General features: G+C 46.9%; 2 protein-coding genes and 1 long non-coding RNA gene across 5 annotated transcripts in view; 1 reads left to right on the top strand and 2 right to left on the bottom strand.

The window, feature by feature from the left end:
- Positions 1-6,360, bottom strand: part of SCAPER (S-phase cyclin A associated protein in the ER) — a 101,486-nt gene extending 95,126 nt beyond the window's left edge. The window contains exons 1-2 of one of the 3 annotated variants that reach the window (XM_087972468.1): positions 6,077-6,289; positions 2,417-2,476 (exon numbers count right to left, since the gene is read on the bottom strand). Coding sequence is in view for 2 of the 3 variants with exons in the window: in XM_087972470.1 (XP_087828596.1) it covers positions 6,077-6,132 (56 nt within the window). In the remaining variant the exon portion in view is untranslated. Of the gene's footprint in view, positions 1-2,416; positions 2,477-6,076 lie in introns of all 3 variants that reach the window. The other 2 variants (XM_087972470.1, XM_087972469.1) reach the window with 2 other exon arrangements.
- A 2,251-nt stretch (positions 6,361-8,611) lies between these two features.
- Positions 8,612-17,614, top strand: RCN2 (reticulocalbin 2). The gene is made up of 7 exons (XM_087972474.1): positions 8,612-8,732; positions 10,264-10,369; positions 11,368-11,564; positions 11,722-11,835; positions 13,244-13,340; positions 15,453-15,595; positions 16,944-17,614. The coding sequence occupies exons 1-7, from the start codon at positions 8,631-8,633 to the stop codon at positions 17,094-17,096; spliced, it is 912 nt and encodes a 303-aa protein (XP_087828600.1). The 5' UTR covers positions 8,612-8,630; the 3' UTR covers positions 17,097-17,614.
- On the bottom strand, positions 15,540-19,405 carry LOC148129675 (uncharacterized). The gene is made up of 2 exons (XR_015750757.1): positions 19,318-19,405; positions 15,540-15,675 (listed from the first exon to the last, which is right to left on the bottom strand). It is a non-coding gene; the product is annotated as an uncharacterized LOC148129675 (long non-coding RNA).
- Positions 19,406-19,601: the final 196 nt, after the last annotated feature.

Below are 19,601 nucleotides of genomic sequence, written 5' to 3'. Positions count from 1 at the left end.
AACAATCTATAACTGTTCTATGTCAATATAAGAAAAATTTTCAAAACTCTTTTAATTGCAAGAAAAATGAGGCTATGCAATAACATATCTATGTATGAGTGGCTGGTTTGTTTGGGTTACCACAGTTTCCTCTCTGCCTTCCAAAACACGAGCTTGCTTAACTTTGTTCTTTTTCAATGCCAAAACAAAATCAATTCATGTTCACCCAATTCACGTTTGTTTATTTGCTTGCAAATATGTTTCTACTGGTGTGGCAACCAAGCTGAAATGCTACCCTTAAAACCTCTGTTTCCCTTTAGCTCAGAAACGCTCTTACTGGAAATATGTCTATTCTACCTCGCATCCAATCAGATGACAAGATGACATACAATGCCAGAGAAGATTATTTTAACTCAAATACAAGAGCCGTGAGACTTGGAAGCCTCTTAAAACCGGATACGCTAAGAGCCAAAAAGCAAAACAAAACAGGAACGCTGGACAAGCGATCGTCAATTTTGAGGGCAGGTCAAGACGTTGTGTAGACTAACAAGCCGAATTAAATGGAAGCATCTTAGCCTAGTGTCAAGATGATGGGATCTTCAAACTTGGCAAGTTTTAAGACTGGTGGACTTCCCAACTCCCAGAATTCCTGAGCTAACATGACTGGAGGAGGAATTCTGGGAGTTGTAGTCCACCAGTCTTAAAGCTGTCAAGTTGGAAGACCCCTGATCTATCACTTATCACCTATCAACTCTCTCTGTCTCTCTCTTATCTATCTATCATCTATCACAAGGGTCTTCAAACTTAGCAAGTTTAAGACTGGCGGACTTCCCAACTCCCAGAATTCCTGAGCTAACATGACTGGAGGAGGAATTCTGGGAGTTGGAGTCCACCAGTCTTAAAGCTGTCAAGTTGGAAGACCCCTGATCTATCACTTATCACCTATCAACTCTCTCTCTCTCTCTCTCTCTCTCTTATCTATCTATCATCTATCACAAGGGTCTTCAAACTTAGCAAGTTTAAGACTGGTGGACTTCCCAACTCCCAGAATTCCTGAGCTAACATGACTGGAGGAGGAATTCTGGGAGCTGGAGTCCACCAGTCTTAAAGCTGTCAAGTTGGAAGACCCCTTGGTCAAGACGAGTGCAAAGAGGGCATCCGGCGTATCAGGTCTGAGCGAGGGCATTCCCGGATCCCTCACCACATTAAGGTCTTACGAAAGGATGCAACCTCCATGGAGTCTCTGATGCTTTCTTGAGGACCAAGGACTCCATAGTTCAACCCTGAGCTGGGGAATTTCTTTTTTTATTGGCGTTTACGCTCTGCCCTGGAACAGATGGACGTTGGCTTACGAAATGCAGGCCGCAAAGGACCCCCAGAGGCCCTTCTAGAGTGGGGAGAACAAGGAGTGGACCATGGTCAAGACTTCCAGGATGGAGAGGGCTCCATCCATGGCTTCCTTACCATTTATCATTTTCTTCGGTCAAAGAGAACTAAACCCAAAGGCATCGGATGGGAGAAAGGCCACTGTACAAGGTGGTCCTTAACTTACAACCGTTTCATTTCGGGACAGTCCCAAGTTACAACGCCACTGAAAAAAAGGGACTTACGACCGTTTTTCACACTGACAACCGTCGTGGCGTCCCCGTGGTCCCCTGATCCGAACCACCGACCTGACTCGTATTTATGACGGTTGCAGTCTCCCGGGGAGGTCACGTGATCTGCTTTTGCGACCTTCCGTCGATGGGGGAAGCCAGGCTCACTCCACAACCGTGTTCCCCACTTAACAACTGCCTCGACTCACTTAAGGACCGTCAAACGGGGCAAAACATCACGAGGAAATGTTTTGCCGAGCCAATGGAAATGTTGGCCTCAGTGGATCTCGGAAGCCGAGGACTTTGTGGTAACTGCTTAACGAAGGCGGCCAGGACGGTCGTCAAACGGGGGACAAAACTAACAACTGTCTCGCTTACCAATGGAAAGGCTGGGGCTCTACGGTGGTCGTTAAGTCGAGGAGTATCTGTACAGCAGCTTTGCCTGCCAAAACGCTGCTGGCTTTTAAAGAGAAATGGCCACGGGATGAGCTTCCAGGAATGCCCCCCTACCCAAATGTCCTCCCAAATGCCATGACCAGAGAGAGAGAGAGAGATAACCATGCAGGAACCATTAAATGGGAGAGCTGTGGAAGATGGCAGAAGGCTGCGGAAAGGCACCTGTGGCAGTGGCCAAAAACATGCAGGGAGGTGGGGTGGGAGAAGCTGGAAGGGTTGGGGGGGCTTGAGGGCAGAGCAAAGCTGGCGAAAGGGGAGAGCGCCGTGCAGCGGGATGGCCGATTCTGCCCCAGGGACGCCACCACAAGAAGCGCACAGACGCCGAGGGTGCTACACCGAACGGCCAGGTATTGCCGAGAAAAAAGAGGAGGAAGGGCTCTCCGTACCATGACAAGCAAAGTTATGTCCTGCTATTGGACTTTTAATCCTGATAAACTGTGCAGCCACTTTGGGGGGGGGGAAAGAAAAAGAGAACATTACACAGGGTGAAAACGTTCAGCAGTTAAGACACACACACACACACACACACAGACCTCCCTCGGGGAAGAATCGGTCTTCCCGTGCCACGTTTGGAAAGTACCATTTCGGGGGTTGGAGGATAATAGCAATAGTGCTTAGTTTTATACACCGCTTCACAGTGCTTTCCAGCCCTCTCTAACCGGCTGCAGAGTCAGATCTTGCCCCCAACCTTGGGGTCAGAGTCAACCCTGAGCCGGCCAGAATTGAACTGCTGGCAGTGGGCAGAGTTTGCCTGCAATACTGCATTCTAACCACTGTGCCATCACGGTCCTTCCTTCCTTCCTTCCTTCCTTCCTTCCTTCCTTTCCTCCCCTCCCTCCCTTTCCTCCCTCCCTTCCTTCCTTCCTTCCCACTTAGCACTTATATACCGCTTCACAGTGCTTTCCTATTCTCTCTAACCGGTTTATAGAGTCAGCCTCTTTCCCCCAACAATTTGGGTCCTCATTTTACCCACCTCGGAAGAAAGGATGGAAGGCTGAGTCAACCTTGAGCCTGGTGAGATATGAACTGCCAAATGGCAGGCAGCCGGCAGTCAGCAGAAGTAGCCTGCAGTACTGCAGTCTAACCACTGTGCCACCACGGTTCAAATGCTTGAATAGACTCTGCAAGTCCAATTTTGGATAGCAATAGCCCCTTAGACTTCTATACCACTTCAGGGTGCTTTATAGCTCCCTCAAAGCGGTTTAGAGTCGGCCTCTTGCCCCCCAACAATCTGGGTCCTCATTTTACCCACCTCAGAAGGATGGATGGATGGGTCAACCTTCAGCCTGGTGGGATTTGAACTGCCAAATTGTAGGCAGCTAGCAGAAGTAGCCTGCAGTACTGCACTCTGACCACTGTGTCACCACAGCACTTAGTCAAGGCTCTTGGTCAAGGATTCCTTGACCCAAAGAGGCATTTTGGCCATCGGGCTCCATCAACCATATGTCAGCCATCGGCTTTCAAGGCTTACCACAGTTGACCAATGCTTAAAACATCGCCGTTTGTGAAGGTTTATAGTAATCCCTGGGCAACTGGATCCTGCTTTTGAATGGCTCAAAACTTTGATTTCCACTTTCGGTGGAAACGCCATTTGGGAAGGGTAACACGGGAAGATGCAGGCAGTCCTCAACTTACAACTGTTTCATTTAGGGACCATTCGGAAGTTACCACAGTGCTGAAGAAAAGCGACTCAGGACCCTTCTTCACACTTAAGATCGTTGCAACGCTCCCACAGTCACGTGATCAAAATTCAGGCCCTGGGCAACCGATTCATATTTATTATGGTTGCCCTGTCATGCGACTGCCAGATTCACTTAACGACCAAGTCAACAGCTGCGGTGATTCGCTTAACAGCTGTGGCCAAAAAAGGGCGTAAAAATGGGGCACAATTTACGTTGACTGTCTCGCTGAGCAACGGAAATGTTGGCCTCGGTTGCGGTCAAAACCTGAGGACGACCTGTCACAACACCGTCAGGAAATATGGTCCAGGCTAACCCAGAATCAGAATGGAGGGAGGTTTTTTTGGCGCTCTGTGAACTTGGTGGTTAGAATGAAGTTCCATCCCATAATAGGCTTGGGATTCGTGTTATGGAAAGCATTTAAAACCTCTGCCGTTCTCCTCTATCTTTTTTCCCCGCAGGGAAGATTGGCAGAGCTGGAGGGAAAACCATTCCCCAATTTCATTCTGCTTTTCTACTGGGAGGGAAAAAAAAGAAAAAGAAATCAGCATTCTTGCCAATTTTGCCCTGTTGATGCAGCCAGGCTGGAGAATCCTGGCCAAGTTTGTCTCCAAGCATCGGACTGGAAGCTCTCCAAGGTCCAAAGGTGGATTTGAAGCTTCTCTGGCTTAAAAACAGGACGAACAGCAGGGCAAATGTCGAGGGGGGGGGAGCGGGGAGGAGAAAAGATGGACGCACCAAAGCCACCAATCCTTGGTGCAGCCTGCAATGGATGCAGAAAGTGGCCTTTCCACCCCTGGAGCCCATGGGCCCCTATTGCTTCTGCCTGCTTCTTCCCTCCCTGGAGACACAGCCCCCTCCCCGCTCTCTCTGATTCCTTTATTCGTTTTATAAATATGTATTTTATATATATACAAATAAAGGAGTCTAATATTGTGTGTGTGTGTGTGTGTTTTCTTAAGTTTTCGCGGGTACTTACATGTATGGTATTCAGCTTTGTTCGGGTATTTTCTCACGTCATTGTAGTTGTTCTTTTAAAGTTGTAGCAACGTTTCGGCAGAATCTCATCTGCCATCCTCAGGCTTGTGTATTGTGTTCGTCTGTGAGTCAGACTTTTACAGACTTTTACACAGACAAACACAATACAGAAGCCTGAGGATGGCAGATGAGATTCTGCCGAAACGTTGCTACAACTTTAAAAGCACAACTACAATGACGTGGGAAAATACCCGAACAAAGCTGAATACCATACTTATATATATATGTATGTGGATCTTTGGTTATTCAGGTTTTCTCCCGCGTAAAATTGGAAGTATTTTGGCGACATTTCGACGAAATCTCATTCGTCATCTTCAGGCTTGTGTCTTTGGCTTTGTGCTTCTTGGAGTAATGTGAGCTTGCAGCTGTTTTTTCTTTTAACTGCCAGTGGGAGTGCGACTTGACTGGGTGGGGGCTTGGCTGTGTTCTCATTGGTTCTCATAATTCCCACTGGCAGTTAAAAGAAAAAACAGCTGCAAGCTCACATTACTCCAAGAAGCACAAAACCGAAGACACAAGCCTGAAGATGACGAATGAGATTTCGTCGAAACATTGCCAAAATACTTCCAATTTTACGCGGGAGAAAACCCCAATAACCAAAAATCCACATACATATATACATGTGTGTGTGTGTCTCTCTCTCTCTCTATATATATATATATTTGTTTTCATATACATATATATATATATATATATATTTAATAGTGTAACAACCCCATAATCCATTGCCCGGTGCAGTCTGGGGCAACTGAAAGGAGCTTGAGTGTTTTACTGGCCAGATGCCTTTCCTGTCTCCAGTGCGGAGTTTTTGTTCAGCAAATAGATTCGCAGGGTGTCCAAGAGAGAGAAATATCTGCCTCTACCTAAGATCGAACTCACAACCTCCTGATTGTGAGGCGAGAGCTCCACCTCTAGGTCATGGCACCACGTCGTCCATACCTACACCTGACTCCTTTATTCGACACACACACACACACACACACACACACACACACACACACGTAAATAAAACGAATAAAGGACTCATTCCAAGCGCCGAGGGAGGCCTCGCCCAGCGAGCGCCCTGACAACCGACCTCCCCACTCAAGAGAGCGTGGCAGCCCTTCGGGTCCTTTCACACGTGCAGGCGGACACGCATCTGTCGGGGCCGTGCGAATGGGGTCAGTCCGGGGCTGCGAGCGAGGGGAGGGGAGAAAGGGAGCCCCCGCGGGCTGACGAGGAGGAGGAGGAGGAAGAGGCCCGGCTCGGTTGCCCTGGAGAAGCGGCTGGAAGGGCGGCCGCCATCTTGACGGCCGGGCCCGCCGCCGCCACCGCCGCAGCCCGACTTACACTCGCCGCCGCGCAGCGCCGTTCCGCCTGCGTGCGTCCCGCCGCTGTGACGTCATCTCGCCCCGCCGGTAGCCCGGTGCCGCGACGAAAAGAAAAAGACCTCTCGGAAGAGGTGGTAGCCCGGCTTGGGTTAAAAAAAAAAAATAAACAAGCGGGAGCCACCGAGCATGCGCGATTGTCTTCCGCGCGTGCTCGGCGACGCTTAACGAAGCCGGCGGCCCTCCTGAGGGCTTGCCCTCCCTGGCGACGAGCCGCGGCTGCGCATGCGCTGCCTCATCCCGAGGATGCTCAGTCGCAGAGCCTGAAGCCGCCGCTGCCCTTAGTTTTGCCCGCTCGGGGAAGGGATAAGACAGGGGCGGGGTCAGTGAGATGTCGGTCTTTCTTTCCCAAGAGCTTTGGACTTCATTTCCCATCAGCCCCAATCAGCATAGTCAATAGCTGGGGATTATGGGGGCTGTAGTCCAAAATTTCCACTGGACCCAATTTCTCTCCCCCCCCCCCTTAAGTCATTCCTGCTTGATGAGTTTGGAAGGAAATTAAAAATTCCTCCCAAAGGATGCTGCACTGGGCTGGAGACAGAAAGTTTCTTAAACAACTTTTAAGATGGGTGGACTTCAACTCCCAGAATTCCCCAGCCAGCACACAGCGACAGGAATTCTGGGAGTCGGTTTGCACAGTGGCCAAGGCTGAAGAAAAAAAAACAACACAAAAAACACACTGATTTAGGCTGAAATCAAATGCAGTATAATTGGGCTGGACCTGCATCTGGAAATCTGCCCGTTGCCAAAAGGAGGAGCAGACCACCCCCCCTCCCTCAGTGGTGCAGGGGTGTCCCAGGAGGGACCCCAAGAAAACCTACCCACCCGCCGGAATGCAGGGCACTTGGTGGTGGGGGGGTTTCCCCCATTTGAGGGTGTGCGTGTCTTGCAATCTCCCCCCTTTTTTTGCAATGGGCAGGTTCCACCCGGGCTTTTTCCTCCAGGGACCCCACCCCACCCACCTGGCGGAATGCAGCTCACCCAGGGCGATGGGGAAGGCTGTGTGTGGAAGAGAAGCTGCCAAGGCTCCTGCACCCCCTACTTGGGGGGTGGGGGCGGAGGTGGGGGTCTCATTCTACTTCTTGCAGTCTCTCCTTTTTGCAGCTGCAATTCCACCCGGAGTCTGGAACCCACCCACCCACCCATCGGGATGTGGGCCACTCCAGGAACTGGGGAGGAGGCGTTTTTCCAAGGCTCCTGCACCCCCTCGGCGTTAAGGGGTGGTGGGATGGGGTCTGATCCTCCTTCTCCTTGCAATCACCCCCCCCTTTTTTTTGCAACGGGGCAGGTCCCAACCCGCACTTTCCCTCCGGGGACCCCCTCCCCCTAAGAAAACCCACCCATCCTCAGGGATGCAGAGCACGCAAGGCGATGGACAGCAATAGCAGTAACTGTGAGAGGGATCTTGGAATCTTAGTGGACAAGATGAGCCAGATGTGTGCAGCAGCAGCCGAAAAAGCCAATGCAACCCTGTTGTATTAACAGAGGGATACAATCAAGATCAAGGGAGGTACTAATATCACTCTATAAAGCCTTAGTAAGACCACACCTAGAGTACTGCATCCAGTTTTGGTCACCACATTATAAAAAAAGATGTTGAGATTCTATAAAAAGTGCAGAGAAGAGCAACCAGGATGATTAGGGGACTGGAGACTAAAACGTATGAAGAACGGTTGCAGGAACTGGGCCTGGCTAGTCTAGGGAAGAGAAGGACCAGGGGAGACAGGATAGCGGTCCTCCAATATTTGAGGGGCTGCCACAGAGAGGAGGAAGGAGTCAAGCTGTTTTCCAAGACAAGGAATAATGGATGGAAACTGAAGAAGGAGAGAGATTCAACCTGGAAATAAAGAGAAACTTTTTGACAGTGAGAACCATCAACCCATGGAACAAAAGTTGCCCTCGCAAGTTGTGGGAGCTTCATCACTTGAGACTTTCAAGAGATTGGACTCCCATCTGTCAGAAATGGTGTAGGGTCACCTGCTTGGGCGGGGTTGGACTAGATGACCTATAAGGTCCCTTCCAACTCTGATTATCTGTTATCGGATGGAGGGGGGGAGAAGCTTGCAAGGCCCCTGCCCCCCCCCCCCAGCTACTTGGGGGGCGGCGGAGGGGGCTGCTTTTACTTCTTGCAATCGCCCCCCCCCTCTTTTTTTTTGCAATGGCGCCCCCTCCCCAGTTCCTGGGGTGGCCCCCACTTTGCCTCCCGGGACCCCCCAGCCCCTAAGAAAACCCACCCACCCACCTGCGGGGATGCCGAGCACGCAAGGCGAAGGAGAGGAGGAGGAGGAGGAGGTGGAGAGAGAGAAGCTCGCAAGGCCCCCGCACCCCTTAAGGGACCCTGGGCCAAGCCCCCACCCCAGCAAGCCCCCCGCGCGGTCAGGGCGTTGCAACCGCCGACGCGGCTTCTCGCGCGGAGCCGCTGCAGCTGCCGGCACCGTTTTCGGGGAGGAGACTCGGGAACGGCCGGCCCGCCTCCCCCTCCTGCCTTCTGCGCTCCGGCCCGCCCGGTTGCAGCCATGGAGCAACCGCTGCTGCTGCTGACGCTGCTGGCCGGCCTGGGCACCGGCTTGGCCGAGCACCGGCCCGACTACGACCGCGAGGCGCTGCTGGGCGGCCAGGTGGGGACCCAGGGACTCCCGGACCCATCCTCCACCGGCTGGGAGGGGGAAAGAGGAGGGGGCGCAAGGAGCCGGGGTGGGGGAGGGGGTTGCAGGAAGGGAGAAACACCCCCCGGAGGAGGAGGGAGGGGATTGCTCCGGAAGAGACCCCCCCTTCCCTTTAGGCAGCCCACCTGTAATTGGGGTGGAGGGGGCAGGAGCAACTGCTCTGCAGGTGAAGGCCAGGTGTGACCCCCTAAGTGCCAAGGGCTGCTTGCTGGCCCTTGACGGGGAAGGGGGAGCAACCAGCTGGTGGCAGGGAGGGGCACAACTCGGCTTTCCTGCTAAAAAAAAGCGGGGTGGATGGGCCGAGAGGTGGGGAGAGGGAGAGCGGAAAGAGACGGGGGGAGGGGGAGAGAGAGGAAGGAAAGAGGAAGAAAGAAAAAGGAGGAAGAAAGAGAAAAAGAGGGAGGGGACAAAAAGAAGGAAAGAGGAAGAAAGAGATAGGAAAAGGATAAAGAACAAGAGTGGGAGGGAGAGAAAGAGAGAAGGAAAGAAGAAAAAGGAGAAAGAAAGAGAAAAAGAGAAAAAGAGGGAGGGACAAAAAGAAGGAAAGAGGAAGAGATAGCAAAAGGAGAAAGAAAAAGGGAGAGAAATAAATACAGGAGAAATAAAGAGAGAAAGAGAGAGGAAGAAAAAGGAAGAAGGAAAGAGAAAAAGAAGAGAGAAAAATAAAAAAGGGAGAGGAAGAAAGAAAAAGGAGAAAAAGAGAGTGAGTGAGTGATATAGATATATCTGTCTCTCTGTCTGTCTGTCTCTATCTATCTATCTTCTTTCTATCTATCTATCTATCTATCTATCTATCTATCTATCTATCTATCTATCTATCTATCTATCTATCTGTCTGTCTATCTCTCTCTCTCTCTCTCTCTCCGCCCCTGTCTGTCTGTCTGTCTGTCTTTTTCTCTCTCTCTCTCTCTCCGTTCCTGTCTGTCACTGTCTGTCTGTCTATCTCTCTCTCTCTCGCCAAACTTCCTGTCTGTCTGTCTGTCTGTTTCTCTCTCTCTCTCTCTCTCTCCTCCCTTCCTGTCTGTCTGTCTGTCTGTTTCTCTCTCTCTCTCTCCCTTCCTGTCTGTCTGTCTGTCTGCTCTTCTCTCTCTCTCTATCTCTATCTATCTATCTATCTGTCTGTCTGTCTGTATCTATCTATATCTATCTATCTATCTATCTATCTATCTATCTATCTATCTATCTATCTATCTATCTCTACATCACTCTATATCTATCTATCTATCTATCTATCTATCTATCTATCTATCTATCTATCTATCTATCTCTACATCACTCTATATCTATCTATCTATCTATCTATCTATCTATCTATCTATCTATCTATCTATCTATCTATCTCTACATCACTCTATATCTATCTATCTATCTATCTGTCTGTCTGTCTGTCTGCCTGCCTGCCTGCCTGCCTGCCTGCCTGCCTGCAAATTAGGCCTCATTTTAGTGCTCTTTCTCTGTCCTCCCCCCCAAAAAAAAAAAAAAGGATGAAGTGGAGGAATTTTCCAAACTGAGCCCGGAGGAGCAGCAGAAGCGCCTGAAAGTGATCATAAGTAAGATTGACGTGGATCAGGACGGCTTCCTCACGGAAGGTACCTATGATGATGATGATGATGACCCTCCGACTAAGCTCAATCACCGGCCGCTTTCTTGGGCTGGGCTTAGGTGGTCGTGTGAATGAGACCCAGCCACAAAGCGTGATCCGGATTAGTTGGGTGTCCTTGGCTGGTGTCCAGTATTTACATCTGGGTTTTTGGGGGGGAGGGAAACCCCATCCATTGAGTATGGTGGATTCGTTTAACGATGGCCATGCTCACTTCACCACCACCGCAAAAATGGCTTGAAATTGGTGTGTGTGTGTGTGTGACATGATGGACCACATGGCTTATGTTCATAAATCCAGGCTCAATGATGGTTAGTCATCGAGGACTAACTGTAGTAATATAAACCGTCAATTGTTAAGAGCCTGTCCTATTGTTTCATTTATTTTTTATTTTTCTTATATGTATCCATTTCATGTATCCATAACCATGTTTATACTTATACCTGTTATCTTATAATCGCTTGACAAAATAAATAAATTAAATAAAATAAATGAAATAAATAAAATAAATAAAATAAATGAAATAAATGAAATAAAATAAATGAAATAAATAAAATAAATGAAATAAATGAAATAAATGAAATAAATAAAATAAATGAAATAAATAAAATAAATAAAATAAATAATGAAATAAATAAAATAAATAAAATAAAATAAATAAAATAAAATAAAATAAAATAAAATAAATAAAATAAATAAAGCTAGGGCTTACTTTCAGGGTAGGTCGTACTTTCAAGGAAACAGGGCAATACAGGGCTATTTCCAATATTAGCTGGACTCTCTGTCCCGCGGCGAGTTTGGGCCAATTTGTCCTAGACCTGAGTTGGGAATCCATCTCGCAACGCCTCTTAGGAAAAAATGGCTTGCAGACACCCCCCCCTCCTCCGGTTCCCAGGGGGCATCCTTTGCCAAGGGGTTGAAGGCCACCCACCAGGGAGACGGGGGGAGGGTGTCCGTTCACCAGGCTAACTGGGAAATCTCCCCCAGAGGAGCTGAGTTCGTGGATCCAGCGCTCCTTCAAGGATTACGTCGTCGAAGACGCCAAGCAACAGTTCCACCACTATGACAAAGACGGCGACGGGAGGGTCTCTTGGGAGGAGTACAACATCCAGATGTACGACCGGGTGATCGACTTCGAAGAGCACACCACGCTGGACGACGCCGAAGAAGAATCTTTCCGGCAGGTGAGAGATCTCAAAAGTTGCTCCGAAAACACGGAACGTCTCCCATTTTAATTTTTTGGGGATCCTTTTATCCTTTCCTACAGCCGAGGGCGGAAATGTTTAAAAAGTTTTAATATTTTCATTTACGGGGCTGACTCCTCGTCTCTTCTTTCCAAAGCTCCACTTAAGGGACAAGAAGAGGTTCGAAAACGCTAACAAGGAAGGCGACTCCACGTTGGATTTTGAGGAATTTGTCGCCTTTGAACACCCGGAAGAGGCCGACTACATGAAGGCAAGTCCCGGGGTGGGATGGGGGGGTGGGGGAGAGAATGGCTTTAAAAACCGTTCAGGAGTGACCGCTTTTTACCAGCAGCCGTCGGTTTCACACCTTGTATTGGTTTATCAAAATACGAAGTACAAAACGTAACAAAGATAATGGAAAACTTAAGGAGGGGAAAGAGGAAGAGAAAAAAAGTCAGGGCAGAGGGAAAAAGAATATGGTAGTAACTTAAGACCACATCTTTTTCCTTTTATAATATATATAGATAGAATTTAGAGTAGAGGAGAGTTATAAGAATAAGAATAGAATTAGAATAGAATGGAATGGAATGGAATGGAATGGAATGGAATAGAATAGAAGCTGGAAGGGACCTTGGAGGTCTTCTAGTCCAGCCCCCTGCTTAGGCAGGAAACCCTACACCACTTCAGACAAATGGTTATTCAATCTCCTCTTAAAAACTTCTAGTGTTGGAACAGCCACAACTTCTGGAGGCAACTTGTTCCATAGATAGACAGACAGACAGACAGACAGACAGACAGACAGACAGATATGATAGATAGATAGATAGATAGATAGATAGATAGATAGATAGATAGATAGATAGATAGATAGATAGATAGATAGATAGATAGATAGATAGATAGATAGATAGATAGATGATAGATAGATAGATAGATAGATAGATAGATAGATAGATAGATATGATAGATAGATATGATAGATGGATAGATAGATAGATAGATAGATAGATAGATAGATAGATAGATAGATAGATAGATAGATAGATAGATAGATAGATATGATAGATAGATAGATAGATAGATATGATAGATAGATAGATAGATATGATAGATAGATAGATAGATAGATAGATGATAGATATAGATAGATAGATATGATAGATAGATAGATAGATAGATAGATAGATAGATAGATAGATATGATAGATATGATAGATAGATATGATAGATGATGGATATAGATAGATAGATAGATGATAGATAGATAGATAGACAGATATAATGTATATGCATATGTGCGAGCGCACACACACACACACATATTATCTTACTGTATGTTATAATATGTATAATATAAATGCTAGCCATTCCTATAGCACCAAACCTATCTAATTTAATTTGCACAGCACAAACCTCTAGTTTTCAAGGTGCAATGATCTGTAAGCTAATAGCACAATACACAACCTGAGACTGGTTAGTTCCTAGCAAGGAGTCTCCAAACCGGCCAACTTTAATGCTGGTGGACTTCAACGTCAATATGGCGCTGGCGCTAGGGGGATTCTGGGAGTTGAAGTCCACAAGCCTTTCAAGCCACCAAATTTGGAGGGTCCTGCTTTACAGTCCCGTGCCTCGTGGAGCGGAGCTGGTGAGACCTCCTGATGGTTTCTCCTTCCCAACAGGAGTTCGTCATCCAGGAAGCTTTGGAAGAACATGACAAAGATGGAGATGGATTTATCAGCCTCGGAGAGTTCCTGGGCGACTACCGAAGAGACCCAAGTGAGTCCTCTCCAGCTTGGGGTCTTCAAGGACCATGAATGGTTGGGAAGTCTGAACGTTCTCTGACCTCGGAGGCCCCAGCTAGAGAAAGTTGGGAGGGCAGGGATGTCCAGAAAGTTAAAACATTTCAAAATATTGCTGGGCACTGACTTATACTCCACTAATAATTTTTTTATTATTATATTACAAATTCCGGACCTTATCGGCTTTAAGCATGTTAAGAACTTGCTGACGAAATGCTTCAGCTTTAAGCATTTGCCGATGAAGTGAGGGTATGTTTTAAAAATCTTTTAAACCAGGGGTCGCCAATCTTTTGGACCTCAGGGACCACCAAACTCATAATTTTAAATCCCGCGGACCAGAGACCCTGGGAAAATCCCCCCAAAAATGTCTGCAGGAAAACCTCCCAACCCGTTTTCCTACCGTTGGGATCATAGGATACCGTCTCCAGCTCCGTCCGTCCTCAGGGAGAGAGGGAGGGAGGGAGGGAGAGAGAGAGAGAGAGAGAAAAGAAAGAAAAAGAAAGAAAGAAAAAGAAAGAAAGAAAAAGAAAGAAAGAAAGAAAGAAACAGAGAGACTTTTGGCTTCATGCAAGGAAAGCAGCAGGAGCAGCAGAAGTCTTTCTTTCTCTCCCCGAAACTCCCCCAGAAATGAGTCTTTGTGAGATTTGTCACACCGGCGCAGCCTCTTGGAGCAAGGAGGCCTTGCAGGGGCCCAAAGACTCATTTCTGGCGGAGTTTGGGGGAGAGAAAGAAAGACTTTGGCTGCTTTCCTTGCGTGCAGCCAAAAGCAGAAGAAGAAAGAAGCGGAAAAAAGCAGCCCGGTGGCCAGGCCAGGCACGTGTGTGTGTGTGTGTGTGAGTAGGGCAAGTTCCCCCCCCCCCCGCCCTTTCCCCCCTCCCCTCACTACCTCGTGCTGTTCGCAATGCAAGCGACGCAAGCCTTGTGTTCCCACGGGCCACATGGGCGGCGCAGCCTTGTGTTCCCACGCAGCCTGGATTAATTGCTTTGGGGGGGACATTTCTCTGCAGTCCACCAAATTTTTTTGCAGACCACCAGTGGTCCCTGGCCCACTGGACGGCGACCACTGTTTTAAACCGCTCAAGATTGCAGAAACAAAAGCTAACAGCAAAAGCAAAAAAGGGGCTGTGGAAAATCTAAAAGGAGGCACAAATGGGAAATACTCCACTCATCATCCCTGTGAATTAGGCTTCTCAAGTTCTTTAAGAAATCGATCCAAAATTTGAGGTTCCCCTCTAACTTGGCACAGGTAATCCTCGACTCACGAGCACAATTGAGCCCCCGCATTTCTGTTTTTTAAAGTTTGCTCCATTTTACGACTTTTCTGGCCGCAGTTTTTAAGTGAATCCCAGCAGTTGTTAAAATTAGCAACGTGGTCGTTAAGGGGACCCTGCTTCCCAATTGACTTCGCTTGTCAGAAAGTCGTAAAAGGGGTCCATGTGTCCCCCGGGACATTTGCAACCCGTCATAAGTACATGCCGGTTGCCAAGCCTCTGAATTTCAATCACGTGACCGTGGGGATGCTTGCAACGGTTGTAAGTGTGAAAAACGGCCATAAGTCAACTTTTTTGCAGTGCCGTTGTTAACTTCGAATGGTCACTAAATGAACTCGTAAGCCGAGAACTACCTGTACTCTTGCCATTTCAGTTCAACTTCCACGATCCGGGTAACAGATCCGTTAGAACAGTGGTGTCTAATTTTGGGGGGGGTCCTGTGCCAAAAATTGTGTGTGTACTTGCACACTCGCACTCATGTGCCAGCACCCAGAAGGCAATGCATGTCCCCCCCCCGCGCCCCCTACGTATGTGTGTGTAATCTCCACCAAGATGGCTGATGAGAAAGAGGAGGAACAGCCAAGTTCAGTGCCTGACGCACGGATGTGCAGAAGGCAGAGGAGAGGAGAGCAGTGGAAATCTATGGGCCGGTCCTTGGGACAGAAGAGCCACCGCTGCTAGCGAAGCCCCCCACCCTAGAGAAGGGTCTCCCAGCCTGCACCCCGAGGCAAAAGGCACGTTTTAATGGGGTTTTGCTAAAAAGGGAAAAGCCAGTGAAACACGGAGGTGTTTGCCAAAAGGGCGGCTTTTCTTTTCAGACGTGAAGGAAGATCCCGAATGGATCGTGGTGGAAGAAGATCGCTTTAAAAACGATTACGACAAGGATAAGGATGGGAAGCTGAACCCCAAAGAGCTGCTGACTTGGGTGATGCCCAACAACGAAGGCCTTGCCCAGGAAGAGGTAAGAGGGGGGAAGGATATTTCAGGCAGTCCTCAAACTTATGATGGTTCATTTCGTGGCCGCTCAAAGTTACGTCAGCGCTGCAAAAAAAGAGATTTCAGTTAACGACTTTTGCAGCAGCCCCCCCCCAGGGTCACATGATCAAAATCCAGATGCTTGGCAACTGGTTCATGCTTATGACCGTTGCAGTGTCCCCCGGGGATCACGTCGATCCCCTTTTGCGACCTTCTGACAAGCAAAGTCAACAGGGAAGCCAGATTCACTTAACGACCGGGTTACTAACTTACCAAGTGCAGGGATCCACTTAATAAGGCTGGCGAGAAAGGTCGTAAAATGGGGCAAAACTCACTTAACCAATGTCTCCCTTAAAGAACGGACATTTTGGGGATCCATTGTGGTTGTAAGTCAAGGACTCCCTGGTACTTGCAAATTCCATGACAGAATTGTCTCCAGAAGCCTCCAGAAGTTGTGGATGCTCCCAACACTGGAAGTTTTTAAAAAGAGGTTGGATAACCCTTTGTCTGAAGCGGTGTAGGGTTTCTTGCCTAAGCAGGGGGTTGGACTAGAAGACCTCCAAGGTCCCTTCCAATTCTGTTATCCTATCCTATCCTATCCTATCCTATTTTCTATTCTATTCTATTTTTTCTTATTCTATTCTATTCTATTCTATTCTATTCTATTCTATTCTATTCTATTCTATTCTATTCTATTCTATTATTTCCTATTCTATTCTATTTCCTATTCCTGTTCTATTCTATTCTATTCTCATTCTATTCTATTTTCTATTCTATTCTATTCTTTCTCATTCTATTCTATTTTCTATTCTATTCTATTCTTTCTCATTCTATTCTATTTTCTATTCTATTCTATTCTTTCTCATTCTATTCTATTCTTTCTCATTCTATTCTATTATTTCCTATTCTATTCTTTCTCATTCTATTCTATTTTCTATTCTATTCTATTATTTCTTATTCTGTTCTTTCAATATTCTATTCTATTCTATTCTATTCTATTCTATTCTATTCTATTCTATTTTATTCTATTTCCTATTCTATTCTATTCTATTCTATTCTATTCTTTCTCATTCTATTCTATTTTCTATTCTATTATTTCTTATTCTATTCTTTCAATATTCTATTCTAATTCTAATTCTAATTCTAATTCTAATTCTAATTCTATTCTATTCTATTCTATTCTATTCTATTCTATTCTATTCTATTCTATTCTATTCTATTATTTGCTGGCTGAGGAACTCTGGGAGTTGAAGTCTACAAGTCTTGGAGACCCCTGGTCTAAGTTAATACGGCCAAGTTCCATATTCAACCCAATTGTTAAATTTATTTTCTAGGCTGTTCACCTTCTTGACGAGATGGACTTGGACGGAGACCGGAGACTTTCCACCAACGAAATCCTTGAAAATCAAGACCTCTTCCTCAACAGCGAAGCCACCGATTACGGCCGACAACTCCACGACAAAAGTTTCTACCACGAAGAGCTTTAATTTCCAAATGATATTTTGCCTTCCTTTCCAAATTGAGATTTTCCTCCCCTCTGTTGTTCAGCTTTAAAAATGATAATAAGAATAATAATACCAGTTAGGCAACAATTTTACGTTGCTAACATGCCCTGTAGGTTGCCAGTGTTACTTTGGTGGTCTAATTTAAAAAATGAAGAAGAAGAAGAAGAAGAACCAGAGTGGGGATCTTCAGTGCTCAGATTTCAATACTGCTTTTTGAAACATACTTGAAAATACCAGTTATTCGACTGCAAAGTAGCCCTAGATTCGGTTAGATTTTTATTCTTGTAGGAAAGGGGAAATGCAAGGGTAGCTGTCTGGTTCCGTGTTGTTCATAGTTTTTCTATCCTATTTTGTATATTACAAAATTCGGGAGGATGAAGTGTTAAATCCCAGGTTTCTGTGCATATTCACTTGTTGGATGGTAGACAATAAGGGAAGTATTTCCGCATTTGGAAAGTATTCTATTTACTTGGATTAAAACGTTCAAATCTTCCACCCCACTCCCGTTTTTGTGCTCTTCCTTCATCTGAATCTCTTAAAACCGCCTTACACTCGGCTTCTTAAACGGAAGGCTGATTCAGACAGGATGTACAAAGGGGAAGAAGCCCTGGGTGGAAATTCACCAAGCAGGGAAGCAAACTGGAATTCAGGAGAAACGTCCTAACAGGGAAGACAATTAACCGCTGGAACAGCTTACCACCAGAAGTCGTGGGTGCTCCAATGGAGGTTTTTAAGAAGAGACTGGACAGCCTCTGAAATGGTGTGGGGTCTCCTGTTTGAGCAGGAGGTTAGACTAGATGATCTCCAAGGTCCCTTCCAGCTCTATTCTGATTGATGGATTGAAATCCTGAAAATTGAACAGTTCCTTCTTTCCTTCTCTTTCCTTCCTTCCTTCTCTTCCTTCTCCTTCCTTCCTTCTCTTTCATTCCTTCCTTCTCCTTCCTTTCTTTCTTCTATTTCCTTCTTTCCTTCCTTCTTTCTTTCCTTCTTTCTTCTTCCTTCCTTCTCTTTCCTTCCTTCTCTTTCCTTTCTTCTTTCTTTCCTTCCTTTTCTTTCTTCCTTCCTTCCTTCCTTCCTTCCTTCCTTCCTTCCTTCCTTCCTTCCTTCCTCTCTTCCTTCCTTCCTTCTCTTCTCTTCTTTCCTTCCTTCCTTTCCTTCCTTCCTTCTCTTTCCTTCCTTCCTTTTCTTTCCTTCTTTTCCTTCCTTCTTTTCTTCTTCCTTCTCTTTCGTTCCTTCCTTCCCCTCCCTCCCTCCCTTCCTTCCTTCCTTCCTTCCTTCCTTCCTTCCTTCCTTCCCTTCTCTTTCCTCCCTCCCTCCCTCTCTCCTTTCTTTCCTTCCTTCCTCCCTCCCTTCCTCTCTCCTTTCTTTCCTTCCTTCCTTCCTGCCCTGCCCTGCTCCCGTCCCCACTTCTCTCTCCCCCATTTCCCTTCCTGCAGTTTTTTTTTTTTTTTACTTTTTCATAGTTTAAAGGTACCAGTAATTGGCAAGCAAATTCTTACTAAAAGAAACGCTTTTCATGGGGTGGTTGGCTTGAACAAACCCTTCCAGCTTTCATTTGCATACAGCTGTAGTGTGGGGGAGGAACAACCGCCCCCCAGCCCAGTTCCTCATTCCAGGGGACGCTGGCAGAAAAGCCACCCCCCCTCACCTCCCCCTTCTTGGATCATGGCTGAATAGAGCCATTGATTTTGCCTGAATCCCCCAAGGCAGCCGAGTTCCAAAGGTCCGGCTGGCCAAACATCGATTTCTCCCTCTAAAAAAGCCCCTGCCTTTTCCTTCCCTTCCCTTTCCTTTCCTTTTCTTTCCTGGCAGGTGCAATTGAAAGTTTCCCCCTTCTGCCTTTTTTTTTAATTTAAAAAAAGAGTTTTACATTTGAAATGTTTTACAGGTAGCTCTCGACTTACAACAACGGTTCATTTAGGTCGAGGATAACGTGAAAAAGGTGACTTGCGACCCTTTTTTTCACACTTAGCGACCGTTGCAGCGTCCCCCCCACAGGCCACGCCATCCAAAATTCAGACACTCGCATAGACGGGTTGCAATGCCCCGCCGATCCCCTTTGGCGACCTCCCGACCTTCAGCCCGAGTCGAATGGGGGAACCGGATTTGCTTAACAACCGAGTTGCTGACCTAACCACTGCAACGATTCGCTTAACAACGGTGGCAGGAAAGGTCGTAAAACGGGGTGGGGGGCAAAACTCACTTAACAACTGTCTCAACGGAAATTTTCAGGCTCAATTGTGGTCGTAAGCCGAGGACTGCCTGCGCTTGTCCGACGACGCAAATCCAGCCTTGATGCCTTGATGGCTTTTACCAGCTTCGGGAAGAGAACCTGGACTCCTTTAACTCTTTTCCTCGTTCTGTGAAGGTCTTTAGCATCTTTGGCTAGGATCAAAAGCCATAAAATATATTTATTAGTCCACATTTATACACCGTCCATCTTTGCTATGTAAGCGAGTGACCTTAAGGACGTGATGGGCAGTCCAC

The sequence above is a fragment of the Notechis scutatus genome, chromosome 11 (genome assembly GCF_049901735.1).
Source record: "Notechis scutatus isolate UNSWTSFEM ecotype Mainland chromosome 11, rNotScu1.2, whole genome shotgun sequence".
Lineage (NCBI taxonomy): Eukaryota > Metazoa > Chordata > Lepidosauria > Squamata > Elapidae > Notechis > Notechis scutatus.
The sequence above is the reverse complement of the archived record's forward strand: the minus strand, read 5'-3'. Positions and strand labels throughout refer to the sequence as shown.